This window comes from Trichomycterus rosablanca, chromosome 6, assembly GCF_030014385.1.
Source record: "Trichomycterus rosablanca isolate fTriRos1 chromosome 6, fTriRos1.hap1, whole genome shotgun sequence".
Classification (NCBI taxonomy): Eukaryota; Metazoa; Chordata; class Actinopteri; order Siluriformes; family Trichomycteridae; genus Trichomycterus; species Trichomycterus rosablanca.
Window position 1 is genome coordinate 18,688,758 of NC_085993.1, and position 22,871 is coordinate 18,711,628.

The window sequence follows — 22,871 nt, forward strand, 5'->3', positions numbered from 1 at the left end:
TTGTCCACAAATGCCCCTTGTGGAGGCTTTACGTTACATCTTGTAAACCACAATGGCACCAGATTGCCACAATGTTTATTAAATAAGTATATTTTTGGGGCGCCCAAAATATTTGACTGGGATATTCTGCTAGCACACCAGCGCTGAGGTTCTGAACACCCCGGTTCAAATCTTGGCTCTGCTACCGGTTGACTGGGTGGCATCTAGCCGGCACAATTGGCAGTGCCTACAGCAGACAACATTGGTCACCGAGTCTGCTGGGTGGGAGAAGAGTAAACCATCCCATCTTTTTTCACTTGCCTTTATACGAGTGCCAGTTTGGTTATTATGCACCAGTGGTCCATGTTTGTCATTTGCTATGAAAAATGTTCATCCATTTATTGTCTGTTTTACCACCGCTTGGTCAGGGTCGCGGTGGGTCTGATTAATTTGGCCAAGGGTGGAAAACACCCCTTACAGGCTCCAGTATTTCATAGGGCACACACACATTTACACACAATCACACTTAAGGCAATTTCTAGTAGCTCCAGTTGGCCTGACTGCATGTCTTATGACGTGTGGGAGTAAACCGGAGCACCTGGAGGAAAACGACGCAGACACAGGGAGAACATTCAAACTGCTCAAAGAATGGACCCTGGTGGCCTGGCATGTGTCTTGCTGTGAGGCGACAGTGCTACCCACTCTGCCACTGTGCCACCCCGCGTAAAATGTATAGAATTAAACAATATTGAGTCATTTGTGTGATTAATGTAATACTATCACAAGTGTCCACAAACTTTTACAATGTATCATTAAAACCAACCCTTAAATACATACATGTCTACATTCTTTCCACTATCTGTATCTCTACATGATCTCTACATGGTGTTAATACATGCAGAGTTCCTGTAGATCTAGCTGGAGTTGTTTCAGCACTGGGGATTTTACTGTATGCTATTACACTTAATGCAGAGTACAGATGCTGGCTGTTGAGGTTCATTCATTTCCTCAGGCTTTCCAGCTGAATCTTCTCACTCACTCATCGTTCTGTAGTCGCTCTCATGTTCTTATCATCGCTCTGTAAACTAAAAAGGAAATCTAGGTTATTAAAAACCAAGAAAAGTCTTTAGTAATCAGCAAGCAGGACCGGCACTGGAAAATTAGCAATAAGAAGCTCTGAGCTGGGTCACAAAGTCCTCTTGGTTGAGACTGGGAAATATAACATGTTCTGTAAAAGGAGACAATGGGGAATTAGGAAATGAAATTCATTCATCTTGTGATCAGAGAACGGTTTCATTTTCAACACGTTTATAATTACGATAAATGAGCTGGTTACTCTGTTGTCATGGAAATGGATCTTGCAATCTGTTCTCTAACAGTTTAAGAATAGGAAATTTAAAATATGGAGTAGTACATGCTCCATAATCTGGAATTGTACATAACAGAGAACTTAAAAGAACAAAATCACAGTTACACACAGCTGCACATGTGACTTCTTTTGGGTTGACTGTTGATCAACAACATGCAGCAGCTATAGAACTCTTATAATAAGCATTTTAATAGATGGGTTTTTTAAACGATCTGTTGAAACTAATAGACACCCAACAAGACTTTTTTGTTGGGAGATAGATAATAGTGGACCATTCTCAGCAATGCAATGACATTAACATGGTAATGACAGGGTAGGGTGGTAGGGTGTGGTGTTTTGGTAGTGTATGAGGTATCTTACCATTTACCTTTTACTATTATTAAGTACATAAATATTTGTTCATAATATAATGTATACTTAATATATTATCATTACAGCCTCATGATACGTTGTAAAAATTATTAGATATAAATTCTGAGCTTATTAATTAAGGGAGGGGGGGCAGAAAAGGTACAGAAATCAGTGGCTGTTTACACCTGGATAGCTGGTAGTACTTTTTATTATCAAAACTATTACTGTATTACTACTATACTATTACTTTGATCGGTATATATAAATACTGAGGTGATTAGTAAAAATTGTTAAAGAAATCGATCATTGCCAGACTTTAGAACTTTAGAACTCCAACGTTAAGTTGTTATAAATGTTAATAAAATGAAAGAGTATGTATAAAGTTATATATAAGTATAAAGTATAAATATACAGTATAAAGTTTAGCGAATGATAAAATTCAAATCAGGCGACACGGTGGCTCGTGGGTCGCACTGTCGCCTTACAGCAAGACGGTCCTGGGATTGATTCCCAGGTGGAGCAGTCCGGGTCCTTTCTGTGTGGAGTTTGAACGTTCTCCCTGTGTCTGTGTGGGTTTCCTCCTGGAGCTCCGGTTTTCTCCCACAGTCCAAAGACATGTAAGTGAGGTGAATTGGAGATACAAAATTGTCCATGACTGTGTTTGACATTAAACTTGTGAACTGATGAATCTTAACGAGTAACTACCGTTTCTGTCATGAATGTAACCAAAGTGTGTAAAACATGACGTTATAATCCTAATAAATAAACAAAAAATTGAATAAAATGCAAACCATCAAACACAACTTTGAACTATTAGGTACAATAATAATTAGGTCACTACCTCATTATCGCTTTGTGATGGTTGGCTGCACAGCTGGTTCAGCTTTCTCCAACGCCCTCAGACTTGTGTTGCAAGACAAGCTGTGATGTCAATTCAGCTTATTTTTGTTTTTTCTCATCTTCTGAGTCCTTTTACAAATGTGTCATTAAACCACCTTCAGTGTGCCTCATCACATTCCCAAAGCAACAGAACTTGCAGAACTTAAGGTGGGTTAGTAGCTACTTTTTTGAGGGCGGCATGGTGGCTTAGTGGGTAGCACTGTCGCCTCACAGCAGGAAGGTTCGATCCCCAGGTGGGGTGGTCCGGGTCCTTTCTGTGTGAAGTTTGTGTGTTCTCCCCATGTCTGCGTGGGTTTACTCTGGGAGCTCCGGTTTCCTCCCACAGTCCAAAAACATGCAAGTGATGTAAACTGGAGACACAAAATTGTCCATGACTGTGTTCGATATAACCTTGTGAACTGATGAACCTTGTGTGAAGATAAACTACCGTTTCCTGTCATGAATGTAACCAAAAGTGTAAAACATGACGTTAAAATCCTAATAAACAATAAAAGAGCTACTTTTTTGTTCTAGACATCTTGTAAATTTGCTCAGTTGTCATCACAATCTATGACATTTTCAGTAGTTTTCGGCGTGCACTTTTTCTTAAAAGCCTGAACACATCTTTCTTCCGCTTTTTTAGTGTTCAGGCTTCATGTCAAGATGTGGCAACTGGCCTGACCAAGGCTTTTATTAATTGTAGCTTGGTGATGGTGCTATCCGACTTGTTTTTCCATATCCTTGTCACTTTGACCATCACTGTCATGTCCGTTGCCATTCTCCACTTCACCAGCACATTCTGCAGTGATACTCGACCTCCCAATTATAGTGACGAGCCCACTTGTTCCAGTCTTCTACCTTCCACTGTAATCTCCAGTAGGGCGGCACGGTGGCTAAGTGGGTAGTATTGTCACATCACAGTAAGAAGGTCCTGGGTTCGATCCCCATGTGGGGCGGTCCGGGTCCTTTATTGTGGAGTTTGCATGTTCTCCTCGTGTCTGCGTGGGTTTCCTCCGGGTGCTCTGGTTTCCTCCCACAGTCCAAAGACATGCAAGTGACCAAATTGGAGATACTAAATTGTCCATGACTGTGTTTGATATAACCTTGTGAACTGATGAATCTTGTGTGATGAGTAGCTAGCATTTCCTGTCATGAATGTAACCAAAGTGTAAAACATGACGTTAAAATCCCAATAAACAAACAATCTCCAGTACTTCTTTAGTGTTCATCACTTTAGCTTTTGCTGCATGTTCTGTGACCAATAATGCAATGTCATCAGCATAGCTCTGATTGCTGATTGTCTTTCCACCAATCCTGAATTCTTGTAGCGTCTTTCTCATCACCTGTTGTCCAAGGATGTCAAACAGACACCGTGAGATGTTACATCCATGTTGGACACTTTTCCTAACCCATGCTGATGTGTAATTGGCTGTCCTGACAGCAGCATGTTGTTGGATATACTGATTCCTTTGTAGTTGGACAAGGTGTGACGACCATGGTTATGCATAATTGGTCATGCTGTCTCCATGATGATACAGAGGTTTACGATTTGATCCATGTGCCTCTTCTTGGCCTAAATCCAGCTTGTTTTTTTCTACTTATTTAAGCATTTTCTCAATTTTTTTCTCAATTTGTATTCCGCTGCTGTGGAGCCCTGATTGCATTTGAGGAGGGTGTATTGCTGCTCACGTTCCCTTTGACGCGGACCCCTTTTTTACACCCTTGCTTCTGCACAGGCACCTCTATCCACTAACCAGGGTCCTTAGACAGTGTTTGAAGACCCCACTCACTTTGTCCGGTCATTTTCCCACCCAGCAGACACAGTGGCCAATTTGTGTCTGCTGCAGGCACTGCCAATTGGGCTGCCAATTGGACTGCCAATTGGGCTAGATGGTGCCCAGCCGACCGGTAGCAGAGCCAAGATTTAAAACGGGGTGTTCAGAATCTCACCGCTGGTGTGTTAGCAGAATATCCCACTGCGCCATCTGGGCGCCACCTCAATCTTTTCTTTAAACCAGGTTTGCAATAGTTTCAGGATTACTTGCAACAGGATCTTGCTTGCATGTAAGACCAGTGAAATGATTTTGTTGCACTGAAGCAAGTCACCTTTATTAGGCAGTGAAATAAAGACTGATTGTGTCTCCTCTGGCCAGATCCCACTCTCCCACTGAGAAGCAATAAACACTCTAAACTCAACTATAACCATTGTGCTCATTTTTTTTTTTAGCAAACAAATTAGCTGTGTGCCACTTTAAACAGCCCCTCTAGCTTTAAACAGGTGTTTTTTAAATACTCCCAACTGTTTGCGAGTGCAGTACAGCTCACTCAGATTAGCTTAAATGGCAGCAGATCAGCTTATTTCAAGCAGACGCAGGGCAGCAGGGGTTGTTTTCGGCTCAGAGGTTCATGTTGTTGACTGCCACATGGGACACACTGCTGAGAATGAGTGCTGGTCGTGCTGCAAGGACGTGGCACTTTTTGAATGCTCCCCTATTTACACAATCTGCAGTTATAATTAAATAAGATACGAGATTTCAATGATAATTCGATGTGTATGTATAGAGTGCTGTGAAAAGCTAATTGCCCCATTCCTGATTGCTTCTATATTCATTTAGTGTAGCGGAAATGAAATAACAGGCAGTAAGAAAGTGGGGAATTACATTTCAATAATACTTTAGGGTAAGAAATTGTTATATATCAGCCATAACATTTAAAACCACCTCCTGGTTTCTACACTCACTGTCCATTTTATCAGCTCCACTTACCATATAGAAGCACTTTATAGTTCTACAATTACTGACTGTAGTCCATCTGTTTCTCTACATACCTTGTTAGCCTGGTTTCACCCACAGGACCACCACAGAGCAGGTATTATTTAGGTGGTGGATCATTCTCAGCACTGCAGTGACACTGACATGGTGGTGGTGTGTTGGTGTGTGTTATGCTGGAATGAGTGGATCAGACACAGCAGCGCTGCTGGAGTTTTTAAATACCGTGTCCATTCACTGTCCAGTCTATTAGACAATCCTACCTAGTTGGTCCACCTTGTAGGTGTAAAGTCAGAGACAATCGCTCATCTATTGCTGATGTTTGAGTTGGTCATCTTTAAGACCTTCATTAGTGGACAGGCCGCTTCCCATGGGGCACTGTTGGCTGGATATTTTTGGTTGGTGGACTATTCTCAGTCAAGCAGTGACAGTGAGGTGTTTAAAAACTCCATCAGCATTGCTGTGTCTGATCCACTCAAACCAGCACAACACACACTAACACACCACCACCATGTCAGTGTCACTGCAGTATAACCACCCAAATAATATCTGCTCTGTGGTGGTCCTGTGGGGTCCTGACCATTGAAGAACAGGGTGAAAGCAGGCTAAAAGGTATGTAGAGAAAAATATGGACTACAGTCAGTAATTGTAGAACTACAAAGTGCTTCTATATGGTAAGTGGAGCTGATAAAATGGACAGTGAGTGTAGCAACAAGTACGTGGTCATAATCTTATGGCTGATCGGTGTATATACTTATCAGTTAAGCTGATAATTGTATTTTTTTTACTTAGCCTGCTCTAGGTTTTAGCTGCTCCACATCTGAGCAGCTCCTGGTGAGCTGTGCTTTTCTGAACCATGACCTTGTCTCACATGCAGAAGTATCATGGATAAACAGCCAGTGTGTTAAACCAGAAAGGAAACAAAAGGATGAGGGAGCGTTAACGTTGCCATAGAAATGGTCTCACTTAGCAAAGTGTGCCGGACATGTCCATTTGAGATGGCTCGGCGAGCTAACGGTTATTTCTGGCCCACAAAAGAAAGTTTGCTTCTGCTACATTGCTAGTGTTCACCTAGTTTGGTGCAAAAACACTGTACTATTTTAGTGCACATGCCCAAACCATCTCAATCTGGCTTCCCTCACTTTGTCTTCAATCCTACCTGCGCCGTCCCTCTAATAAACTTGTACCTAATCTTATCCATCCTCGTCACTACCACATCCACGAGAATCGCAGCATCAACTAAATTAATTATAACTAATAGATAAAAATGTAAAATAAATTCAACAAAAATGATATAGCCTGATTTATACTTATATTAACATACATTCTGATTTATATCTATATTAACATACATTCTGATTTATATTTATATTAACATACATTCCTCTTAACAACATATTTCCTTTTTCAGTTCTTTCACTACAGCTGGTGCATTCACTTTGCAATACTAAATGGATTCTGCCGACTGAATATTGCGAGTGCACCAATTTAAAGACACTACTTAGTGAACTAATGTGATATATGTTACATAAGCTTGCTGTGTGACTCTTCTATTCAAAGCAAGGAGGAAAAACAATCAGAGTTCTGACATTGCATATGTTTTTCTAATTTAAATGGGCAGTGGTAGCACAGCGGTTAAGGTACAGGACTAGTAATCAGAAGGTTGCTGGTTCAAGCCAAGCATCAGTCAGCTTGCCACTGTTGGGCACAACAAGAAAGTCCTGGGTTTGACTTCCAGGTAGAGCAGTCCGGCTTCTTTCTGTGTAGTTTGTATGTTCTCCCAGTGTCTGTTTGGGTTTCCTCCGGGAGCTCCGGTTTCCTCGCACAGTCCAAAGACATGCTAGTGAGGTCCATGACTGTGTTTGACATTAAAGACTTAAACTGATGAATCTTGTGTAACCAGTAACTATCGTTTCTGTCATGAATGTAACTAAAGAGTGTAAAACATGATGTTAAACATATCCTTATAAATAAATAAATATTGTCTAATTTAAGTGGATCCGTAAAAAAAAAAAAATGTAAATATGACTTTCTCCCAGTGAGCGGCATGGTTGGTCATGGGAAGCACTGTCACCTCAAAGCAAGAAGGTCCTGGGTTTGATTCCCAGGTAGAGCAGTCTGGGCCTTTCTGTATGGAGTTTGCATGTTCTCCCTGTGTCTGTGTGGGTTTCCTCCGGGAGCTCCGGTTTCCTCCAACAGTCCAAAGACATGCAGTCAGATTAATCGGCTACTAAAAATCACCCTAGATATTGGTGTATGTTATTTGCCTTGTGATGAACTGGCAACCTGTCCAGAGTGTTTCTTACCTTTTGCTTGATGAATTTTACCCACCGAGACCCTGAATAGGATAAAACAGCTGTAGCCTAGTGGTTAAGGTACTGGACTAGTAATCAGAAGGTTGCTGGTTGAAGCCGCACCACTGCTCCATCCGTTTCAGTATGATGACAGTCAACATTACATCTAAGTGTTTCATGCTGTAGTGTACATGCATCATGCACAGCTGTCATAAATAGTTCTCGATTTTTTTCTTTTGGTTAATCATTCACTCTAGCATCTGTAATACAATGACTTTATCTCGTGTTGTGTTTTGCACAACCTACGCTGCGGTTGTCTGTTTTAAATCTACATGTCTGTGTTTAAGCTGTCCCTTATGCAGTTATTGCTTTTATTTATGTGTCATTTTGCCTAATTTTGTTTTGACAGTCTGTCAGTTTTTGTAAAATGTACCATATGCTTTCAGTTCTGTTCAAATCTGCCTTCTGATCTATCTGGTAATGAAAATTGTCAAAGGTGCAATAAAATGTGTACAACTTGGTTTGTAACATGAGGTGTGTCTGCATATCTTCACACAAGGCCATTCGATGAGACATAGTCCAGTTCGAGCCTCCTTTGTGATTGTTGCTGCCTGTGTTAATGATTCATGTTTATTAATTGTTTGTTCACATCTGCAGTCGTTTATCTTAACTGGTGTTGTGATGATTAAATTGTGTGTGTGTGTGTTATGTGCTTAGCTATCTGAATGATCTTGAAAGGATAGCGCGAGCAGACTACATTCCCACCCAGCAGGACGTGTTGAGGACCAGAGTGAAAACCACTGGCATCGTGGAGACGCACTTCACTTTTAAGGACCTGCACTTCAAGTGAGAGCACATCGAATCTCTTACACATTAATGTGTTTATACGAGGGTTCTTCAAAAAGCTTCTGGACATTTTTAAAGTCTTTATTAAGATTTATTAAGAATATCAAAAACAAATGACATCACTTTTCTACAGTCACCTTCCGATGCACCGCTGCTTTCACATCATCATCACATGAAATCTTCTTCCTCTTAAAGCTTCTCTGAGAAGACCAAACATGTGGAAATTAGATGGCGCTAAATCTGGACTATAAGCTCTCTCTCAGACGTGATGGGTATCACTGTCGCCTCACAGCAGAAAGGTCCTGGGCTCGATCCCTAGATGGAGCGGTCCAGGTCCTTTATGTGTGGAGTTTGCATGTTACCCCTGTGCCTGTGTGGGTTTCCTCCAGAAAGTCCGGTTACATCCCACAGTCCATGCAAGTGACTGTGTTTGACATTAAACTTGTGAACTGATGAATCTTGTGTAACAAGTAACTACCGTTTCTGTCATGAATGTAACCAAAGTGTGTAAACATGACATTAAAGTCCTAATAAATCAATACAGACACGACCAATTACTACTCCTCCCACCCTCACCATTTCCAACAAAAATACAAAAGTGCAGAAACTTTTTGAAGATCCCTCGTATATATTGATGTCTCCATCCATCACATGCAGTTTTTAGTTTTATAGAAGTAAGTGTGATCCATGCCCCTCCCCTTAAACTAAGGGTGCATACACTCACCGGCCCATTTGCCTAATCTAAATTAAAGTAATCTAAGATCCTTTGCGCACTTGGTTTGAATACCCGAGTCTGTACCCAGGAGCAATTCTGGATCTGTTTGGGAGAGGGCATCATTAATGCAGAATTGAGACTCAATTGCTCGTTACTCTAACGGCACATTAAATGTTCAGGCAGCTTTTGCAAAATGGGAAATAAGTGGTGAACTTTCATATTATTCATATTTTTGCATACTTTTTTATATTTTGCTTTATTGTGATTAACGGTTTGGTAGAAACATTGCAGTTAAAGCAGAGCTCTAGGAAAATTATTCATTTTTTACTATTCTTGTTACTTGTTTAGTTCTTTTTTCCCTTTGTGTTTCAAATGTCATATACAGTGTATCACAAAAGTGAGTACACCCCTCACATTTCTGCAGATATTTAAGTTTATCTTTTCATGGGACAACACTGACAAAATGACACTTTGACACAATGAAAAGTAGTCTGTGTGCAGCTTATATAACAGTGTAAATTTATTCTTCCCTCAAAATAACTCAATATACAGCCATTAATGTCTAAACCACCGGCAACAAAAGTGAGTACACCCCTTAGTGAAAGTTCCTGAAGTGTCAATATTTTGTGTGGCCACCATTATTTCCCAGAACTGCCTTAACTCTCTTGGGCATGGAGTTTACCAGAGCTTCACGGGTTGCCACTGGAATGCTTTTCCACTCCTCCATGACGACATCACGGAGCTGGCAGATATTCTAGACTTTGCGCTCCTCCACCTTCCGCTTGAGAATGCCCCAAAGATGTTCTATTGGGTTTAGGTCTGGAGACATGCTTGGCCAGTCCATCACCTTTACCCTCAGCCTCTTCAATAAAGCAGTGGTGGTCATCTTAGAGGTGTGTTTGGGGTCATTGTCATGCTGGAACACTGCCCTGCTACCCAGTTTCCGGAGGGAGGGGATCATGCTCTGCTTCAGTATTTCACAGTACATATTGGAGTTCATGTGTCCCTCAATGAAATGTAACTCCCCAACACCTGCTGCACTCATGCAGCCCCAGACCATGGCATTCCCACCACCATGCTTGACTGTAGGCATGACACACTTATCTTTGTACTCCTCACCTGATTGCCGCCACACATGCTTGAGACCATCTGAACCAAACAAATTAATCTTGGTCTCATCAGACCATAGGACATGGTTCCAGTAATCCATGTCCTTTGTTGACATGTCTTCAGCAAACTGTTTGCGGGCTTTCTTGTGTAGAGACTTCAGAAGAGGCTTCCTTCTGTGGTGACAGCCATGCAGACCAATTTGATGTAGTGTGCGGCGTATGGTCTGAGCACTGACAGGCTGACCCCCCACCTTTTCAATCTCTGCAGCAATGCTGACAGCACTCCTGCGCCTATCTTTCAAAGACAGCAGTTGGATGTGACGCTGAGCACGTGCACTCAGCTTCTTTGGACGACCAACGCGAGGTCTGTTCTGAGTGGACCCTACTCTTTTAAAACGCTGGATGATCTTGGCCACTGTGCTGCAGCTCAGTTTCAGGGTGTTGGCAATCTTCTTGTAGCCTTGGCCATCTTCATGTAGCGCAACAATTCGTCTTTTAAGATCCTCAGAGAGTTCTTTGCCATGAGGTGTCATGTTGAAACTTTCAGTGACCAGTATGAGAGAGTGTGAGAGCTGTACTACTAAATTGAACACACCTGCTCCCTATGCACACCTGAGACCTAGTAACACTAACGAGTCACATTACATTTTGGAGGGAAAATGACAAGCAGTGCTCAATTTGGACATTTAGGGGTGTAGTCTCTTAGGGGTGTACTCACTTTTGTTGCCGGTGGTTTAGACATTAATGGCTGTATATTGAGTTATTTTGAGGGAAGAATAAATTAACACTGTTATATAAACTGCACACAGACTACTTTTCATTGTGTCAGTGTCATTTTGTCAGTGTTGTCCCATGAAAAGATATACTTAAATATCTGCAGAAATGTGAGGGGTGTACTCACTTTTGTGATACACTGTATATATATATACTGTATATATACAGTATATATGAGAGGGTTCTTCAAAAAGTTTCCGCACTTTTTTTTAAACTCTGTTACAAAAAACAAATGACCTCACTCTTCTACATAGTCAACTTCCAATGCATTTTCCCAGCATCGTACCAACTTTTTAATGCCATCAGCAAAAAAAGTTTTTTGGATGAGCGCATAGCCACTGATGCACCGCTGCTTTCACATCATCATCATCATCACATAAAAATCTTCTTCCCCTTAAAGCTTCTTTGAGCATCCAAAAAGGTGGAAATCAGATGATGCTTAATCCGGACTATAAGCTCTCTCTCAGTCTCTCACACACGATCAATTACTACTCCTCCCGCCCTCACTGTTTCCAACAAAAATATACAAGTGCTGAAACTTTTTGAAGATCCCTTGTGTATATTTTTCTAGGTCTGTATTCATCATATGCAGTTTTTTAGTTTTTAGGAGTAAGACTTCTTAAAACTTCTTCTAGCGATCCAAAAAGGTGGCAATCAGATGGAGCTAAATCCAGACTATAAGCTCTCTCTGTCTCTTGGACACGACCAATTACTAATCCTCCAACCCTCACCATTTTTTAATGAAAATATAAAAGTGCGGAAACTTTTTGAAGATCCCTCGTACATTGGAATTGTTCATTGGCTAAGAAGGTCGTATAACAAGGCTGTGATCAGAAGATATATGACAATCACATTACTTGATTTGCCGCCTCCTGTCAGCTTGCTTCAAGCAAAGCCCAGACTCTTGTTTTCAGGCAAACTAGTCACTTAAACTCAAAAACTGACCTGAACTCCACATAAGTTCTAGTGTGAATTGTCCCTATACTTTTGGTCCTTTTTCTGTCTGGGACATTTTTGGTTTTTGTTGCATGAATTTAAGTTAGCGATTACCTTTCATCCAGCATGTGTCCTTGTTCTTCCTAGAATTTCATTCCAGAATAAAGTGCTTTAAGGTAAATCAGTAAAGATTTGCAAGCGTTAATAGAAACAACGCTAATTGACTGAACACAGAGCAGATGCTAATTAAGGATGGACATTTTACTCATTTAGACAGCCTGATTACCCAGCAGAGAAAACCAGCAAGGACTTGAGTACTCGCACATTGGCGGGATGCGAGACGATGACGTACCATTTTAGTCCTGCATCTGTTCAGACTGGTCTGCTTGCATGTGCAGATGTTTATGGTGTTACTAAAAGCTGATTAAAGAGTAAAGCTGAAGCAGAAATAACCAGCGTGTAGAAATCAGCAAAATCGGTTTTATTTACAAGCACTAGCAGCTGTGTGTTGTTTTACCTCACTCAGAATGAAATGACGTAATCTATATTACCTAAAAGACTTTATCATGATTAATCTCACTGATGTGCACAAGTACTCGTACATTCTTAAGAAATGAACATTTTTAGCATTTTTGTTAGTGCTAACAGTAAGGCAGTGTTCTCAGAACAATCACATTTGCCTGAAGCACTAGCATTCTCATGAGTTTGATTGCTAAATTCATTTGCTCGAACAAAGCACACCATGGGTGAGTGGGTCGATTCTCCAATGCTCGATTGAAACAATGCAAATGTAAAGCCAATACCATCCACTGAGTCTCCCATTCCACCCTACAGACACCCACAGGGGAGCATAATGGCTAACACATGCTTTCTTTAAGTCAATCCAGCCGTGCCCTACAGCTCACACATTGCTGTTGGGCAAACCAGTGCACCTGAAGACGAGTAACTTCTTTTTTTCTGAAAACATCAGTGGGCTAGTGTCACTTTGATTGATAGTGGAGAAAGAATAGTCACTGCCAGAATGAGAATGGAACCAATTAAGCTTTTTGAGAGACAGTTTTCTCATCTTAAACTTATCTCATGAGAATAGAGACAGCAAGGCATGCAGGCGCTTCACCCCAAGCACTCAATCGGCTCCTGTCGTTCTGCTTTGTGTGCTGTATAAAACAGCCAGATCAGAATCAATGAAAAAAGAAATGTTGCGTTTTTGTTTGTCCTACTTTCTACTTACATCACCATAGACACTTTCTTGCTGAAAATGCAGCCAGACAGATGGAATACGGATGTCTAAAATCCAAAAAAGAAAATCCTAAAAAAGAATTTAAGCACTCAATCCAGGGTAGAGGATGGCTAATGTTGAAATTGTATTTGCATTTATTCATGAACAGGGCGGCTCGGTGGGTAGCACTGTTACCTCACAGCAAGAAGGTCCTGGGTTTGATCCCCCTGGTGGGGCAATCCAGGTCCTTTCTGTGTGGAGTTTGCATGTTCTCCCCATGTCTCCGTGGGTTTATTTCGGGTGCTCCGGTTTCCTTCCACAGTCCAAAGACATGCAAGTGAGGTGAATCGGAGATACAAAATTGTCCATGACTGTGTTCGATATAACCTTGTATACTGATGAACCTTGTGTAACGAGTAACTACCGTTTCTGTCATGAATGTAACCAAAGTGTAAAACATGACGTTAAATTCCTAATGATTAAATTAAATACATGTATACGTTGACATTATGAGAAAGATAGAAGCTCTCTGCTGCTGCTTGGCTACTTTTTTCTTTCAAGACCCTGATAAAACAAGGACAAAATCTGTCTGTCTCTCTCTGAAGGATGTTTGATGTCGGAGGACAGAGGTCAGAAAGGAAGAAGTGGATCCATTGCTTTGAGGGAGTAACAGCCATCATCTTCTGCGTCGCCCTGAGTGCCTATGACCTAATGCTGGCTGAGGATGAGGAGATGGTAAGCACAAACGACGTAGTTTATATGCAGGAGCGCTTGACCTTTGTTAACCAGTCATCCTTAAGCTTTCATCGTTCAAGACGAGCATGAGACACCTCGTTTACACCTGGTCTTTTTATGCATATTGAATTCTAACAAGATGCACTAATAGCTCTCGAAATATGACTACCAACGTTCCATGTTGGACCTCAGGTTCTATGCAAAACACACGTTGTAATACGTTGTTCCTGATTTAGGGCAGCAGCATCTGCATTTGTGGGTTCATTGGTGCCCAACAAAGCAGATGTAGGAAAGTCTGTTTACATGGGTAAACAGACTTTGCAATGCTCCTGAAACCAATTTTCAGTCATACATGACCATTCTATATTTCTGTTTGGATATGTATAGACCTGTAACACAAATTTGAAATAACTGTTGAAATCACACTAATTTTGTATTTCGCTCAAATATCAGGTTGTGTTGCTTTGCACATGCAATTATAATAGCTGTACATCTGAGTCTTCAAAGGACGATTAAAGGACCTTCATCACCGCTTTACTAAGCACTTAGGCTGAGCAATAACATGCACTTACTAACCTTCTATAGCATCTTATGTTCCAACAGAGTTTGAGCAGATTTGTATCCTTGGAGTAAGGAAATGTTTACTGTGGAGGCACTTCTGTAAGTCGCTTTGGATAAGAGTGTTCACTAAGGCGCCCAGGTGGCACAGCGGGATATTCCTCTAGCACACCAGCGCCGAGATTCTAAACTCCTCGGTTCGAAGCTCGGCTGCTGGGCTCCATCTAGCAGGCATAATTTGCAGTGCCTGCAGCAGACACTGATTGGCTACTGTTTCTGCTAGGACGGGATTGACCGGCCTATGTGGGTAGGGTCTTCAAACTCTGTGTAAGGACCCTGATTAGCATATGGAGAGGCGCCTGTGCAGAGTGCACCCACCTCGACTGCAATCAGGGATCCCCCAGCAGCGGAGGACAAACACTACGCTAAAATGGGAGAAAAATGGTAGTAAATGCATAAATAAAATAGAAGAAAAGAGCGTCTACTGAATGCTGAAAATGTAAATGTTTATGGTAGATATATGTAATTAAAATACCTAAAAAATTATTAGTGGTAAATGGGCTGATGCATTTAGACAGGCAATTAAGATTTAAACCATGCATTGTAACATACAGTATATAAAAAAAGTTTTAGATTAAAAGTGAGTTTAGTGGTGCAAAAATCAGAGGCACTGGTCTTTAAAGCATGATTTCCTTTTACCATGTTTGCTTTCACAATGGCCAATGTGCAGCATACACCAAGAAAACGGTGTAGGCCTAAACGCTTACAGTAAGTTAATCCGTTGGTTTTTATGCTCTGGCGAGCATTTAGCAATGTTTGGGTCCACTTTGTACCTTTAATAAAACAACTAACAGAAAATGAATACAAAATTATTCTAACTGATCACCTATTTTATGTTGTAGAACATTTCTATGATTAGTAAAAGTGGGGAGTGGACTTTTCTAGGGTGCCTCCACTTACAGAGTATAAGGGTCACTGAATAGTCTAGTTTGAAAATGCAAATCATTTACATTACATTTACAATTGCAGCATTTAGCAGACACATTTATCCAAACCGACTTACATTTATTACTGAATACAATGCAAGCAATTGACGGTTAAGGGCCTTGCTCAGTGGCCACTTGGCGATGGTGGAACTTTAAGCGGCAACCTTATGATTACCAGTCCAGTACCTAAACCACTAAACTACCACTGAGCTACCACTACCAAATCATTAGTTATTATGATGAAGTCCTTTATAGTCAACTGCACACCTACCCAACTGATCATCTCTGGCAGACTTTGAACCAACGTTTTACAGTGTTCCCCACCACCATCATTAAAACAAAAAGACTTCTGTCATTACAGTTCTAGAGACTAAATCTGTTCTGGTGGCTCATTACTTCATGAAAACACAGTTGCTTATTTATTTCTTCAGTAACTGCTTTAATTTTTTGGTTCATAATGTTTTTCAGTTAAACCATAGCAGGCCACAGCAGCAGTCAAAAGCCAGCCTTGTGGGCCGCACACATGCATTAATAAAAAGAACCGATAGGGCTGTGTAGTCCAGACCTTTGGGTGTAGCGATCTACACTTTGAGAACCTCATAGCTAAGTTATATGTGCTGCCTAAAAGTTAAAGAATGCTGGCTGATTTAAGAACCATGGTTAGAACCTTGCCTCTGGTAACTGTCTGGGGAGTTTTCCGTTCTGGTGCTCTGTCTGGGTTTTTGAGACTAAGGTTAAATTAATCCTCATATTCCACAAACCACACATAGACAAAAGGTGGATTGGCTTCTTTAAAGCAAGAGTGGATGGGTGGATGAGGAATGATCTTTATTAACTGATCAGGATTAATCTATTAAAATGAATGTGGTTATTTGACTTTAGCATTATTAGTGTCATGTTATTTAAGTTATTAAAGTAACTTAAAACTAAAAACCATTTGTAATTGGGGTTTGTTGAGTTATTGTATTTAGGTATTTTACATTTTCAGCATTTAGCAGACACTTTTATTCAATGTGATTGTACTGTGACAGTATGCTGTCTAAGTTAAGGGCCTTGCTCAGGGGCCCAGCAGTGAAAACCTGGCAGTGGTGGGGATTGAACCAGTGACCTTTTTATTACTAGTCCAGTACCTTAACCGCTAGGCTACAACTGCCCTTATTGGTATTTATTAGTATCTTGTCTGTTTTTTGTTGTTTGTTTGGTTTTTGTATGTATGAATAAAAGTAAATTTCTCAGCAAATTTAGTATTAAATCTGACTGACACTTTATTTACATGCTCATTGCTAATAAAAATGCTCTTGATAACAGTGACAAAGTCAATATGAGGAACAATAAATTGCTCTTGGCAGTTATTTGGAAGACGTTCTACAACTTGCATGTAATAATTATGACAGGGCTTCTACTAGGGCTTTTTTTTTTATACAGTCCTTATATTTATGAATGGATGAAAAGACCACATCTAAATTAGCTTTTAAGCACTTACTATCTGGACATGCATTTATTGATTGTTTTATTAGCTGCACTTACCATACAAATGATTTTATTGGGTGTACAATTACTGACTGTAGTCCATCTGTTACTCTTTACACTTTGTCACTCCCCTATACTACGTAAGTTCAAAGGAACCTTAGGACCTTTCACTACTGTGGCAAAACATGGTAGTGTGTATTCTGCTGTGAGTGCATTAGGTGCAGCAGTGTTGTTATTTTCAAATACTGTTTTACTGGCGTCTTCATTAGGAACACATACTCAGCACTCTGTATACACAGTTTTATTAGCTACAATTACCATACACATGCATTTAGTGGGTGTACAATTACTGACCTGATCTGTTGCTTGAGCACTGTGTACAGTTAGAGAGGTGTTTTTGTTTTTTTGCACAATGTGTGTTAATCATCCTCTAATCATTTTATCAGTGGATAATTGGATGCTTTTAGCTTTATATTTTTGGTTGGCGCTCTATTCTTCTCCCAGCACTGACACTGAGGTGTTTAAGAATCCCAAAAATAATGCTACACCTACTAAAAATAACAAGTACCATGTACCAAGTAACAACACACTACCATGTCATTAGCATGTTAATGTCATCAAGAAGGTCCTGGGTCTTTTTTTGTGGAGTTTGCATGTTCTCCCCGTGTCCGCATGGGTTTCCTCCGGGGGCTCCAGTTTCCTCCCACAGTCCAAAGACATGCAAGTGAGGTGAATTGGAGATGCAAAATTGTCCATGACTGTGTTTGACATTAAACTTGAACTGATGAATCTTGTGTAACCAGTAACCACCTGTCCTGTCATGAATGTAACCAAGTGTTATAATCCTATTAAATAATGATAATAATAATATTAGTTTAATTACAGTGGTAATGGTCTATCATCACAACATCATCTGTCAGTGTAGGTCTTATGGCGGTCTATTCCATTTGATAAATGAGGTACAGCGTGGTGAAAAACTGTACATAGTACCAGATGAGCTGCTGTAGAGTTCATTCAAATAAGTGTAAGACAACAGCGCCACCCAACGGTCACTGTATATAACTACCTTAACACAAATATCCTCTCCTTTTTTCTTTCAAGAACCGGATGCATGAGAGTATGAAGCTGTTCGATTCAATCTGCAATAATAAATGGTTCACAGAGACCTCAATCATCCTCTTCCTTAATAAGAAGGACCTGTTTGAGGAGAAGATCACACGCAGCCCTCTCACCATCTGCTTCCCTGAGTATTCAGGTCTGTACCATCACCAGACATTTACTGTAATGACTTTCATCTTAAAGGTCATATTCATACCTAAGTAGTCAGGCCACAGTAACAAAAAAAAACAGAAGACTGTGTGTTAATATGTGTATTAAGTGTATATCATTAGTTTATTTAATAATAAAAAGGGCGGCCTGGTTGCTCAATGGGTAGCATTGTCGCCTCACAGCAAGTAAGTCCTGGGTTCGATTCCCAGGCAGAGTGGTCTGGGTCCTTTCTATGTGGAGTTTGCATGTTCTCCCCGTGTCTGAGTGGGTTTTTTTCCGGGAGCTCCGGTTTCCTCCCACAGTCCAAAGACATGCAAGTGAGGTGAATTGAAGATACAAAATTGTCCATGACTGTGTTTGATATTAAACTTTGTAAACTGATGAATTTTGTGTAACCAGTAACTACCGTTTCTGTCATGAATGTAACCAAAGTGTGTAAAACATGACACTCAAATCCTAATAAATAAAAAATATGTCCCTTTATTTAGGAGCCAACAAATATGATGAAGCAGCAAGTTACATTCAGACCAAGTTCGAGGATCTAAACAAGAAGAAGGACACAAAAGAAATCTACACTCATTTCACCTGCGCCACCGACACCAAGAACGTGCAGTTCGTCTTTGATGCAGTCACCGATGTCATCATCAAAAACAACCTAAAGGACTGCGGCCTTTTTTAATTACGCCATCAGGAAACGTACCAAGGTACACACAGCTTACATCGATTGAATACCACTGTCCAACAGAACATTTTCAGAAGTCTTATTATGTTGTTTTGTTTTTACAGGAAGAGCTCAGTTGTATGGTGCACCTGCATAAGCACTTGGGGGCACGATGCCAGACTGCTTAAAGCCATTTAATCGCTGAATTTTTGTGTAGTACTTTTGGGGGAGGACCAAAAACCACAACAAATAATGAAGAAAAAGTCAGTGAATTCCAAAATAGCTTTTCCTCTGCTTAATTTTTATTATTTTTGTACATATTTTTAAGGATTTGTCTTCTTGAAATTGATAGTCAAAATGAATATGTTTCTGATAAATATGTCTTGCCCCTTGACTTGATTTTAAATTATGTCCAGGCGAAAGATGAGTGGATGGGAGGGAATGTTTGATATATAAACTGGTTTCCTTTTCCGTGACAGGCATAAATGTTATCGAACTTAACTGTGTAATGCTTCTTTTCTAAATGCTGTGTGATCACAGACCAAGATCTATATGGATTTAGCTTTTTTTACTACTTGCTCACAGATTCCACATTCCTCTTCATCTGTAATGTGCTGTGTGATAAATTACTTTTAAAATCATTTTAAAAAGGAACAAATCGCTCGCTGTGGTTCAGTCACAGTGCTCCAAGTAAATCAACCATTGAATTTAACATTCTGGACTTCTAGCTTCACTTCAATAAACACTGTAAAACTGTGACTAATAATGTACAATTAAAACTATCAGTCTTGACTGGTCATTTTCTTTTGTAACCCAGCTCCGTCTCATGTTCTGTTTTGTGCCTTGCCTTCTGTTTTTCATTGTCTGTAGAATTTAGAGCAGATTCAGTTCACTATATCAAATGAAGAATTTAAATATCAGGATTGTGCTTTTAACAGAGAATAAAAACATGACAGCATCTGATGAATATGAAATGTCATGAATGATTTTAATGAAAATAAAAATGCATTCACAACCGTGAACCTTGTGTGTTTGATGCTTATTTATTTATTTTTTATTTATTTTATTTTATTAGTTTAAATCATGTCATTATGGTGGACCATGCTGGTCTTTCTCAAACTGTTGCAACAATGTAGGAAGTATGCAGTTACGAGGGTTCTTCAAAAAGTTTCCGCATTTTTCTTTATTAAGAATTTCAAAAACAAATGACCTCACTTTTCTACATAGTCACCTTCCGATGCATTTTTCCCAGCGTCGTACCAACTTTTTAATGCCATCAGCAAAAAGGGCATAGCCGCTGATGCACCGCTGCTTTCACATCATCATCACATGAAAATCTTCTTCCCCTTAAAGCTTCTTTGAGCATCCAAAATGTGGAAATCAGATGGTGCTAAATCCAGGCTGTAAGCTCTCTCTCAGTTTCTCAGACACGACCAATAACTACTCCTCCCACCCTCACCGTTTCCACCGAAAATATAAAAGTGCGGAAACTTTTTGAAGATCCCTTGTATTTTACTTTATACACCTGTTAGCAATAGGAACAACTAAAACAACTTTATAATTAGAAGATATGTGCAGATTTTGGTCATATGGTGTATTTCTGCATGAACATAAATTGTTGCCCAAAAGGAGCTGGCTCGTAATTTACCATTTATTCATTCACACATCTTAAACAAGGGATTTATCCTGGGGTATCAATAGCTCTGGAGCCTATTGCTGTAACAAAGGTAGGATACCACCCTGGACAGGCCACAAATTCATCATAGTGTATCAGTTACTTTCATTTACATCTACAGTATTACCTTATAGGGCATCAGTTACTTTTATTTGCATTAGATCAACTGCCATGTTTACCATTGTACACAATGAAAAAAATCCACAATGATATACGAACAAGACAACAAATTTAACACAGTCTTTCAGGAGGAAAACAAGACGCCAGGACCCTGAAGCTAACCGCAAGTTAATTATATTTAATAACATGGGCACTGACATTTGTCAGAAACCCAGAGGCACTGAAAAGGAAGAAATTGCTCTTATTCCTTTTAGTGCAACAAGGAGCACAATAGATGCTCAGGCAACAAATGGTGTTCACAACTGTTTAGGATGAGAGGGCTAAAATTACTTCTGGCATCAGTGTTTTACTACTTCTGCAAAATTACTATCTGCTTGATCGTCATGAGTCATATGTTTCTAATAACAAATTGTGATTGTAGTGGAGCTGTTATTTTAAGTCCATGTTTTTAATACAAAAATATTGACTATTGTTATTAATCAAATAATACAAGTCTATTAGAAAAAAAATCCAAGCCCTAGGCGATTCTATTAAACGCTGCTGAGGTGGGCATGCATTAAGCAAGGATAAGAGACATTCAGCTTAAAAGATTTATTTATACTAGGATACTTTTATATTATCCAATCAACTGAAAGGTGAATACTATCAAACAAGAGTCATTAAGGGTCAACACTTAGGGGGCACATCAGGGGCCCAACACTGGCTCTGTGTAGCAGTCCTGAGATTAAACCACTTTCTTTTCTTTCTTTTAACACTGCAGTAACAAGCATAGCATCTTGACCATCAAACTATGGACTGCAAGGTTTTCTTAGCAGTACTTTCTAGCTGTACTGTTTACACAACTGTATTAATGCTCATGGTTTTAAAATAGAATGTCCAACAGGATCATGGTCAGGTGTCTATATATTTTGGCCACAAATATAGTTCACATAAAACTAGATGGCATATACCGTCAGCCGGAAACAAATTCCTTGTGTGTATCCACATACTTGGCCAATAAATCTGATTCTGATACAGTATTGTGAACTAAGCAGATATGTGTATGATAAATTTTCATTTGTTTGGAGAAACCACCACAAGAAAGTAATTTACCTGCAACAAAAAATTACATCAATATAAATATTCATATTTACTTTCTTCTTTAATGCTTTTTCTCTACAAACCCATTTCCTGAAAAGTTGGGCCAATTTTTACAATGTAATATAAACAATCTAGTAGTACATGCAGATAGGCTTGGCATTGTCTTGCTGAAGTAACCTTTTGTCCTGACATGGAAATCTTGACATCCGTTCTTTCTGAAAACAAACTGAAATGTGCACTCATCTGACCACAGCACCCGTATCCTCTGTCTTTCATTAATTCTGAAAAGAGATTGGGCCCAGAGAACTGGATGTCCTTTTTTCACAAAATTATTATATGGCTCTCTCTTTATGTAATACAGTTTCAGTAAGCAATTTTATTGTCCTGTTCTAACTTTTGGAGTGTGAACACATTCAGAATTTGTTTACATTTATGAAATACAGTCAAGTTGATCTGCCAAAACATTCTTACACATTTATCAGTCAAGTCAATTAAATGAATTAATAAACATGAAAAAAAAAACTCCAGCAGCGCTGCTGTCTGATCCACTCATACCAGCACAACACACACTAACACACCACCACCATGTCATTGTCACTGCAGTGCTGAGAATGATCCACCACCTAAATAATACCTACTCTGTGGTGGTCCTGTGGGGGTCCTGGTCATTGAAGAACAGGGTGAAAGCAGGCTAAAAAAGTACGTAGAGAAACAGATGGACTACAGTCAGTAATTGTAGAACTACAAAGTGCTACTATATGGTAAGTGGAGCTGATAAAATGGACAGTGAGTGTAGAAACAAGGAGGTGTTTTTAATGTTATGGCTGATCAGTGTATATGATATTGGCCAGAGCTATAATTGCTTTTGTCAGCAGCATCTTTGTGTAGTAAAGATGTGCAAATTCATTGTAAATCTGAAAAAGGAACTATGTAAATTACCTATGCATCCTCTACCTGCATTTGTTTTATGTACAATCCATTCAGGATGATGGACATTGGCATTCAAATGCAAGACTTTAGCTGTTCAGACTGTATGGTAGAACTGCCAAATGATTGCATTTAAATTGCAGAGTAGACT

At 39.8% G+C, this 22,871-nt stretch overlaps 1 protein-coding gene across 1 annotated transcript in view; it reads left to right on the forward strand.

Annotated features, from left to right (window-relative positions):
• Positions 1-19,940, forward strand: part of gnai2b (guanine nucleotide binding protein (G protein), alpha inhibiting activity polypeptide 2b) — a 109,084-nt gene extending 89,144 nt beyond the window's left edge. The window contains exons 5-9 of the mRNA XM_062997529.1: positions 8,358-8,486; positions 13,845-13,974; positions 18,090-18,243; positions 18,746-18,961; positions 19,044-19,940. Of these exons, the coding sequence (XP_062853599.1) occupies positions 8,358-8,486; positions 13,845-13,974; positions 18,090-18,243; positions 18,746-18,936 (604 nt within the window). The 3' untranslated portion in view covers positions 18,937-18,961; positions 19,044-19,940. The remainder of the gene's footprint in view (positions 1-8,357; positions 8,487-13,844; positions 13,975-18,089; positions 18,244-18,745; positions 18,962-19,043) is intronic.
• The last annotated feature ends 2,931 nt before the right edge of the window (positions 19,941-22,871 follow it).